The 10,652-nt window shown below is 37.3% G+C and overlaps 1 protein-coding gene across 3 annotated transcripts; it reads right to left on the bottom strand.

Moving 5' to 3' along the window:
* Positions 1-2,802: 2,802 nt before the first annotated feature.
* Positions 2,803-10,444, bottom strand: il4r.1 (interleukin 4 receptor, tandem duplicate 1). 3 transcript variants are annotated; one of them, XM_018749691.2, is made up of 10 exons: positions 10,288-10,444; positions 9,807-9,913; positions 9,408-9,516; positions 8,778-8,938; positions 7,976-8,127; positions 6,610-6,763; positions 6,293-6,383; positions 6,114-6,189; positions 5,717-5,784; positions 2,803-5,568 (listed from the first exon to the last, which is right to left on the bottom strand). In XM_018749691.2, the coding sequence occupies exons 2-10, from the start codon at positions 9,868-9,870 to the stop codon at positions 4,479-4,481; spliced, it is 1,965 nt and encodes a 654-aa protein (XP_018605207.1). In that variant the 5' UTR covers positions 9,871-9,913; positions 10,288-10,444; the 3' UTR covers positions 2,803-4,478. The 3 variants fall into 3 exon arrangements, with proteins under 3 accessions (XP_018605207.1, XP_018605206.1, XP_018605208.1); XM_018749690.2 differs by having other exon boundaries at positions 10,293-10,444; XM_018749692.2 differs by having other exon boundaries at positions 10,313-10,444.
* Between the last annotated feature and the right edge of the window lie 208 nt (positions 10,445-10,652).

The raw sequence follows: 10,652 nt of genomic DNA, 5'->3' as shown, positions 1-10,652 counted from the left end.
AATGCAATCTTAGAAGCAAAACCCTTAGTCAAGTTATACAAACTCAATCACACACTACAGAACTGTGAGTCAGCAGTTAACCTGAACCACATGTTCTTAGACTGCGGGGGGGGGGGTAGGAAAAAAAAACAACTGGAGGATCTGGACAAAATCTACACGAGCACAGGGAGAACGTGAACTCCACAAAGTAAACCTGAACGCACAACCACGTTACCCACCACACCTAAATTATCAGGATTATGTTGCTAATACCACGACCCACCAGTAGATGGAGGTGTTCTCTTTAAAACCAGTAGTAAGGGTACGCGAGAGACTCTGCCCTGTAATTATAATACCCATGCGATCCGTGTACGTATCTATATATATATTTTTTTTGGTACTTCTAGCTTCTCATTAACTGCACTGGGGTCCTTGTAAGTGTCAACCCCGAGTTTGACACCAAAGGCATCGGAACAAACTGAATCTAACCAGCTCTCCGTCTTTCTAGAAAAAAATCCTTTATGCGTCCTTTGAAGTCGACTAAGTCGTCATTTGGTACGCATTTCGAACATATAAAATTAACAGGAGGTGCAGCTAAACAATATTACATGATATACAACAATTAAGTGCGGCGTCTGACGAAATGTTCAGGAACTTAATTATATTAGCTTAGGATGCCATGGTTCCTGTCTGGACAGGCGGTGCTCGGCTCGCGGGTGCGGTTCCGGTACTTTCCCCTTCTGTTTTTTGATTTTCTTCCAAAAGACGTGTTTCGTGTTGTGTGTGTGTGTGTGTGTGTTTGTTTTTGTTTTTTTTTTTAAGTACAGAAGCATAAAAACAAAGAATCAAGGTTGTTTCTGTTCTGGTTGTCGGTGGTGAGGAATCATGTAAAGCACTGATAACATTGTGCTTCCTTATAAAAGATAAGGTAGAAAAACTGGCTCTTCCATGGTGCATTCCTGCTAATACGTGTTCAACCATGTTGAGGTATCGTAACGAAAAAAAAAGCTTAGCTTGGCTTCTGGAAATCCTTTCTCCCCAGTCTTTGTTCTGTGCCGTGCTAAATTGTTTGTGTTCCAGTAAGACAGAAAACTTTTTTTAAAAAATGAAAATTTCACATTTTAACATGTCCATAATGTATTTTCTGTGGTCAGTTGTTGACACGGACTATTTCCTCTTCCTTTTCACCATTTTCCATGTAATTCCATTAGGTGCTTTACTCCACCCACTCACTAGTCGTGGTTGTTGAATTAAGGAAGTACTGAAGCGCACACAATGTTTGTATTAGCTATCTAAACTACTCCTAATGTAAATATTTATGTATTTTAAAAAAATATGTAAATATTTATATATATTATTATTATTATTATTATTATTATTATTATTAGGAAGGTGATCAGGAATCGCCGATATTCGAACAGAGTTTTATGCCGCTACTACTCATATTATGAACATTGGAAGAAACAAACTGCATAGAATCACGCGTCTGCATCTTAAGTCTTTCTTCCTGCTATAAATTAACACATTGTATTTTCTCTGAGATGTACGTCGCTTTGCAGAAAAGCGTCTGCTAAATGAATAAATCTTGTAACTAATCTGGAATTCATTTGTATATCCTGTTTCTTCAGTAATACATTAGTTCCACGTAACTTGTTTTTAAAATTTTCATAGTGAAAAATGTGCACAGGTTATTTTGAAGTTATCTTCAGATTTTGAGTGATGTGAAACCTTAGTTATGTACACAGTACAGTACATGTTACATTTTGAGCTCATCCACCATGCTAGCTACATTTTATGGACACATTAACTGGTTATCTGCCTCTGTTGCTCAACATTTTGGGAAAAACTATTCAAAAGATAAGAATTTAAAAATATGGATGATTATGGCTTTGAGGATATATGTGTGTAGTTTAAAAAAAAAAAAACATCTTAGAAACATAAAGTCAGTCAGAGAGCTCTTAGTTATTCAATTAAATTATTAATTTATTTCCTGGTAGAGAAGCAGTTTTAACTCAGTCAGAATTGCACACAGTATAGTATTTTTGAAGAAACCTAAGTGCTAGCATGAGCCTAACGTTTTATCCAACATTAATCTCCTCGAAAGCTGTATATTTCACTTGAGTAATACACACTCAGCATTTTGATAAGGAGACCTATAGAAATTCCCTTTCCCAGGACATGACCTGGAAACCTTCAGCACTACTGCTTTGGAATGCAAAACACAAGACTGCCTGTCTTACAGTTTAGATGACTTACTGTCGTCACATGTGTGGTGGTGGGGCCTTATGTTTCAACATTTTGGTATTGCACCATTGGGACATGTTTTGTCCATCTTCTGCTTTTACACTCTGCAAACAGGCAATCCCCCAGATATTGTACATAAAGATTACAGAAGATACATAATGGGGAAGCATTGTAACTACAGTAACAAGGATGTTAAGCAATAGCATCAATGGTTTAAGGACAAATGACAAACCAAGACATGTCCTTCAAATATACATCACAGTAATTAAACTTTACAATTCTGTGAAACAGAGAAAACTGTTTGCTATGCTCATTTTGTACATCCAAATAACATGCACTCAGCCCTTCTATAAATGGGTCCAGTACAATGGCTTAAGAAAATATGTACTTTTTTTCATACAACAGGCTCATTACTGAGAATAACACCTTTTTTCCATTACACAGTTTATTTTCTAAATGGGAACTTTATTTTGTACAACAGCTTGTATCAAATGGATGCATCAGACATTTTGTGACAGCAGTACATACTCTGTCTCAAACCCAAATGGTTTTTGTCCCTCAGTGGTGTCAGTGTGCTGATTTTTTTTTTTTTTTTGGCTAAATCTAGAACATTAATCTCAACATTACTTTGGTAACAATGACTGCTAGCACCCATGCTTCTAATTGTAAAGGTTGGACTCTGTCTCTTGTAATATAGGCATTGGATAGAGGCATGTTCCTTAAAGTAGTTAATAATTATAGTACACTTCAATAATAAAAACAGCGGTATATTTAACATTTATCAGATTAACGTCAGCAAAGCTGACCTGTTGATTGAAGCAAATATAAATCAGAACCAAAACAATAGGTTCAGTACTGTTTTTATTACTTCAATTAGCTGATGTGTTTTCTCCAAAGTGACTTACAGTGTTAAACTACAGTCGTTTACCCATGTATGTGACACAGCAACTTTTACGCGGGCAATTCAGAGTGAGCATCTTGCTCAATGGAATTATAGCACAAAGCGGGATGTGAACCTGGGTACTCTGAGCACTTACAGAAATAAACTACAAACATAATTAATTCATGTATATAACTCATACTAACACCTTGTATAGTACAAAAACCCTTACACAGCAAAACCTTAATGTCACAATCATATGAAGATTATCTAGTGTGAAACAACACAAGCAGTGGCTTCATGCTTTGCAAAGTGAAAGATGCAGACAGTGATCTTAAACTTTCTTTACATCATAAATAGGTATAAAAGAAAGGTATGAAAAGGTATGAAAAAAATTCTCCATCCAGGGTATGCCCAACCTTGTGTCCTATGCTTCCTGTATAGTTTTTGGGCCTCTGAGTCCCTGCATTAAACATCAGACAAGTTATTATTTATAACTGATTATTGGTTATTGACAAGGGATGAATGAAAATACAACATTATAAGGCAGGTTAAAAATAATTTTGTTACAAATACTATAAAATGTTTCGGTGCCCTCATGCATAAAAATACTCTTCATTTCAGATTTGTAATAATATTATGTAGCCTATTATTAATTTAAATTATTTTTTTCTATAAGAAATAATAGTAATTCAACCCTCACAACAAAAAGTCACAAAATGGGGTGATTTCTTGGAATAAATTAACCCTGTTGTGTGAGGAATGGGTTTATACAATTTCGGTAAAAACCACAGCAGCAAAGTGCTACAAATCTATTTTAGTATTTGAAATGGCATTTACTCCCTAAATATTAAAGTATTTAGTGGTATCACAACTTACAAAGCATATAGTTGTCATAAATGCATTATAACTTAAAATGCAGAAACTGAATATTTAAGTTTGAGATGTGAAACAGTATCCATTCTATTTCATCAGTGCTACATATTTATCAAAATACAAAATCAGTTATCTATTGCACCAACTGGTTTTTAGTTAAATGCAACATCATTTAAGTTTCAACATGTCTTTAAGATAACTTTCGTACTGGTTATTTCCCTGTAAAATGTTTGCTTATTGTGACAGCTTCTTTATTGTTCCTAACTGTACCACCTACGGAACAAACGTTACTACTCATATATGTACAATGATTTTCTTAGTCTTGAAGATCAATGATCTTGAGATTTAAACATCAAAAACTCATAAAAACAGTAAGCAACTTCTTAAAAAGCATTTGGTAATTCTGAGTAGCTGCATATCATAACAGGTTTGATAAGTCTTTCCTGGTATCCTGGTTAAGTATTTAGGTGTAAGGCAGGGTATACCCTAGTATAAGTTGTCATACTTTCTGATAAAAGTGGTTGGTGACAATTTGCATAACAGATTGACTATCTGAAACAGACTTAGTTGGGGCATCTGGGGACAGCATATCTGTGCTGTGAAAAGTAACTGCTGTGACAGTAGGTGTGGGATTTTTGGAACACCAAGACATCCCACCTTCACGTCCATTCACTCTCTTCTCTGTACTGCCAATCCCTCGCTGCTGAGTTCCTCTGGCACAACCTAAACTTTGGAGAGCCTGGTAACCCTCTTCTGACTGGTCCAGGTGACCGCTGTGAGAGGGGAAGCCAGCATAAGCTGGGTTAATGCTGCAGATAAGCCTTTCTCTGGTGAGTTGGTCCACATTAAGGGAGGCCTTGCCTATAGCATTGCTGAAACTCTGATATCCATCATCTGTTGCAGTTGTGTTGGAAGGGACAGCCAGTGTGCCCAAGTCACTGCATATCTGTGCAGTATGGGATGATGAAAAGCCTTCTGCTGTAGACACAGCTGTCATGCTATTCTCACATGTGCGGTACTCTAACTCTGTGTGCATGAAGGGAGACAAGGCAACAGTGGTGCTGGGAAAACCAGGTAAATTCATGCCCATAGGTGGTGGCTGACTTGGAGGCACTAACACCTCATTACCGCATGAATGATACTTATCATTAGCACTGCAGGGAGCAATAAATGGAACCTTTTCATTCAGAATCAGCTCTTGCTGGCCACTCCCCTGCAATGGAGAAACCCAAGAGTAAGAGACATTTTTGTAGCTACTCTCTGAGCTGCTCAGACAACGAGGATGAGTGCCCTCAGACAGGCTGACCCCACTGTCCTTTGTCAGTGCTATGCCGTTAACATTTTTGTAGAACTCCTGCACTGTGGGTGAGTTGATGTTGTTGGGGGCACTGAAGTTGAAAAATGGCATTAAGGCCTTTTCAAGACTATGCTGCATAATATTTTGTATTTTGCTACTTGAAATGTCCTCCGTCTGGGATACAGAGTAAGTACGAGCGTAATCAGATAACAGCGAATCTCCATAGTCCAGGTCCATCTTGATAGGTGGCAGGTCACCATCCACAGTGCCCATCAAATGATGACTTTTACTGCTGTGTGTGAAATATTAAAAGGTGCCATTAGAGCTCCAGAGGATTGAATGCAAATTACATTATTTTCACACATCAGTGGGGCAGAGGGAAGCAGAGGGTTTAGGGAACAGAATTTTGCTCAAAGTACTGAAATTTTTATGTCTCTCACCTTAGAATGCCATTCTCTACATTAACGTTCAGGATAGGAGCTATATTACTCTGCGGAAACAAATTCCCCTAGAAGCAGTACAGTGGAGAGAAGATACCAGTTAAAGAAGAGAGAACTTCAACCTTTCCAACACAATGTAATAAGGGCTGAATGCGAGTAACATTAAATGCTAAAACATGCTATAGTGGTAATTGGCAAAGGTGGAAGGTTTCTTACAATGCTAAACTTCTTGGACAGAATGCTAGCCTACTGAAGGACTGCTGATTGTTTGTAAGGATATAGGCATCTTTAATATCTCAACCAAAATGCTACTAAAACACAGACACTGATATTCTTCATACATACAAAAGCATGCTGATCACACAAGTCTTCATTGGAAAGCATCAAGTGTCACTACCTTTCTTTTCCCATAAGGGAAATTTAAATGTGCCTTGGAAGGGTTCGGGATATTATCCCACCACTTGGCTTTCGCTCTGTGGATTGGAAAAGGGAAAACAAGCTTGGTCACAAAAAAACATGTTCTTTTCAGATGATGACACACAACACAACGTATATAACACTGAGCTCCAGACTCACCTGGTAATACCCCAGTAACCAGCACAGAGTATGAGAATCAGAAGGATACATAGGAACGGGATGACCATCAACATGCTTACAGGGGATGCAGCTAAAGAAAAATCATCATCAATAACTGGAGACAGCTCAGTTCTCATATTATGGCAAATATATCTTACTGGTGACACTGTAACAATGCACTGAAAACAAGACTCCATTGTATGTAATGAAGAGCAGGCCAGCAGTGAAACAGATAAGCAGGCCTTCATTTGCATTAACATACTAGCTTCTCGTTCAGTCTGAAAACACATTTTCATTGCACATTTCGTGTGACTTACGACTTGTCCATTCCACTTCTTGGCTCCAGTCACTCCACTGGGTGTTGTAGTCTTCTGAACGTGATCTCACCTTGACTACATAAACTGTGTTTTCCTCTAACTCACTGCCTAGTATCTCAGCATAGAGCTGTGAGCTGTTTGCAGTTCTTGCACACTGTACAGAAAAAGCAAGGTCACAACAAAAATCAATTTCCATGGAAAAGTACATTGTACATTTTCACTACAAAATGACTCAGAAGAAAATATAAAAAAAAGTCAGACATAACCTTTTCAAATATATATTTTTACACATTTAAACTAAATTCTTTAATTTCAGATATGTTTATTTTAAAGAGTTTAAAGGGCAGCAAATACAAAAGAAAGTATAACAAAAAATAGAAAGAAAGAAGAAAAAATAATGAAACTATTTTGAGTTTTGCATGTTTAATGTGACAAGCATTATAGATAACAGTGGTACCAAAAGTCACGCCTGATCACTACAGCATCACTTAAGCTGTGTTCAGCTGTGTGTACATGGTCATTATTGTTAATCAAAAAACAGGGAGTGAATAGTCTTCCAGTTTGAAAGCCCTAGACTGCATTATGCAGATCGGGAAATGCCTGTTAATGATAAGCCTCACAAGATCAGAAACAGCCAGAGAAAACCACAAGACTGCCACTCAAACAGTGTAATCCAAAAGATTATATCAGTGTTAATATTTTTATTATTATGTTGCTTAACCTATTTTTTAATCTAAAATGTCAAATACTGTTCACGGGTAATACAAGTATTTGTTTTACTGGAGCAAGTCAGGTTACAGCTAAAAGAGCCCCTCCCTTTTATCATGGTATTGCCTAGTACATTTACATTTATTCACTTAGCAGGCACTTTTCTCCAAAACAATTTACAATGGATACTATGTAGTGTAACCAGCTCACACACCTTCCTCACCAAGGTGACTTACACTGCTAGTTACACTACTTACAATGGGTCACTCATCCATACATCAGTGAAACACACACACTCTGTGTCACTCACACACTATGGGGAACCTGAACAGCATGTCTTTGGACTGTGGGAGGAAACCTGAGCACCCAGAGGAAACCCATGCAGACACAGGGAGAATATGCAAACGCCATACAGACTGAGCAGGGATCAAACCCAGATTCTCTCACACCACCTAGGTGCTAGGAGACAGCAGCGCTACTTGCTGTGCCACCGTGCCACCCAAAGAATGGATTCTGTCTGTATTTGTTCTGCAGAGATGGCAAAACAAGCTTACTCATCTATGAAAAAACTAATTGCTAAGTAGCTAAGAAAGTTTTTTTTTTTTTTTTCTCCGGGTGGTGGACTTTCTGTACAGGTAGAGGGTGTCACTAGCCATACCTGATCTGGCTCATCTTTCTTCTTGTAACTGTACTGAAATTGCAAAGACATAAACAGATATGCGTCCTCTCCGTAATTTTTGGTCCATTTAACAATGTAGTTCCCATTTTCAGTCCGAATCACATACTCAATTGAGGGAGATATAGGCTTAACTACAAAGAGAAAACATAACAACATAGTTATGTCAGCTGCAGAAAAGGTAAATATTTGAACCAATAACATACATTTATATCCATTTTAATACATTTTATGAGATCAGCAAATTTACATTAATATATACTGATAACACTCAAAACAGACAGTACACATTTCTTTTCCTTCCATTAATATTAAAACAAAGAATTAAAACCTTAGTTCTTGAAATTTGACATTAATATTCTAATAATAAATCATATACAATGATAAAATTACTACTGAATAATATACATTACTTCATTTAGCTAAAACTTCTCTCCAAAGCAACTTACAGTGTTAAAACTACCTACAGGTATTTGCCCATTTGTAGAGCTAGGTAATTTTAACTGGAGCAATTTTAAGGTAAGGACCTTACTCAACAACAACTGGAGGTCAGACTCAAACCTGCAACCTTTGGGTCCAAAAGCAGCAGTTCTAATCCCTACGCTACCAGATACCCCATATTAATCTAGCTAAACTATCCCCCCGTCCCAGCTCACCTAACCTAAGGGTTAGGTTAGATGTAAATGATTACTAACATTTTCAAAATTGATTTTACTGTCTTTAATATTATTTTAAATGACAACCCTAAGGCAACTACTGGGATGAAACCTTGAGTAATACTTACTGTGGTCTGAAGGACAGATGACATATGAATGTATTTCATTCCCTCCCTTCAATAGTTTTGCTGTATATTCTTCTAGCGTGACAAACTGGATCATTTCAACTGTGCACTCACATGAATCATTTGTGTTTGCTTTAAAGATGCACTCGTAATTGTCGCTACGACTAAAAAAAACAAAATACCAATTATTTCCCGTTTTACACTCATACTGAATATTTTAACATGAGAACAGTCAAATGATCAAACATGGTGCAGCTAGCAAATTCTGCATGTCTGACAGCAAATCATATAGCACAATCATAAAGAATTATACGCTATTTTATTACTGTCATGCCATAAGCAGCATTGTGCTGTAATACATAACTATGTTTTTACAACTTTTGTTACCTAATGACTTTTTCAGAAAGCAACTTAACACATTTTACATTTATCCAATTAGCAGATACCTTTTTCCAAAGACACACATACTTCATTGTACAACTTGATATTTAACGCAAGAACCCCATTTAAACAAAAGGAACACTTATGTCTATAACTATACTAGGTCACCTACAGGCACCTACGGTGCTTTATGCTTTTCTCTTTGTATGTCCTAATGCAAAAATATTTAAAAAGCTTGAGAAAAATATTTACTCTTCTGATGTTGGCAAAAAGCGTAAGGAATACTTAGCACAGCTGAGGTTTCTGCTCCAAGGTAAAGTACAAACCATGGTTTTAAGAAAGTCATTGCTGCAGGAAGGCTCTGTCATGAAAACAAAGCGGAAAAAAAGCATCCAGTTAAAATCACCCTTGATTCAGAAGGCACAGAAAAGACTGAAAAACAGGATTCAACAGCATGATTATATAAATCTTAGAAGATATCCGATCAGAAATACGTAGGAAAACAGCATGTTCTCACAAACACATCGTTTTTTTTACTGTCAAAAATACATTATTTGCTTTAAATAAACTGGTGTAAAAAAAATAAATAAATAGAAACTAAAAACCGTCAATGACACATCATGATCATCATGATGATGAGGCCAGCCTTACCGAGTCGAGCGCTGGAAACAACAACAAGTTGAAGTCCTACACTCAACAATACCAGAAAATACATTGCGGAAATATTACTCCTCCGTGTTCAATTTTTAGTCTTCAACCTATGAAAAAAAGACAAACGCGCCAAGTTTAATTTCCGAAGGCTTCACAGGAGGCAGCGAATTTTCCCATTGACTGACTAGTCTATCATGTGGTTTCGTTCCTTTGGAGCGCGGAAGCTCTACGCAGGGAAGCGTCTCGCGTTACCGCAGCTGGCGGAGCGTCATTTCTCTGGAAATGTTCTTGCGTAAGGCGGCCGTAGCGTAGGCGTTTCTCGTGTGAAGTAAATAATAAATCGAGCCTAATTCACATTTAACAGTTTACGCATCACATGTGTCCTTACATACATACATGCAGACATGATCATGATACATATGATATGACCGTCAACGAAATAAGCAGCAAAATGAATAAAACTTTTTAAAAAACGACTTTCCTTACACACACAGCGTCAGTCTTACAGGGATATTCTTTCACGTTTGTAAACTTGCTGAAAAATAGCAACACGCCACTTTGTCCACAGAAAAATCTCCTTGTGCCCCGTGTGCAGCGTTGAGTCGGTACAGTTCCGCACTCCCTGCTTTAGGGAGGATCCAGGACGATTACTGGAAAACTGACGTGCAAAACTAACGTCACTCAACATACAAGCAGAACCAATGCGAAAAAGAGTGAAGCCAACTCACAAAAGCATAACAAAAATGATATGCCATTCCTATGGAAATTGTGTCTAATTAATTGATTGTTCGGCATGTAAGAAATTATGTAGTCTAACATCTGATATAGAAAAAAGATTTCGACTAC

Source organism: Scleropages formosus, chromosome 5 (genome assembly GCF_900964775.1).
Source record: "Scleropages formosus chromosome 5, fSclFor1.1, whole genome shotgun sequence".
Taxonomy (NCBI): domain Eukaryota; kingdom Metazoa; phylum Chordata; class Actinopteri; order Osteoglossiformes; family Osteoglossidae; genus Scleropages; species Scleropages formosus.
The sequence above is the reverse complement of the archived record's forward strand: the minus strand, read 5'-3'. Positions and strand labels throughout refer to the sequence as shown.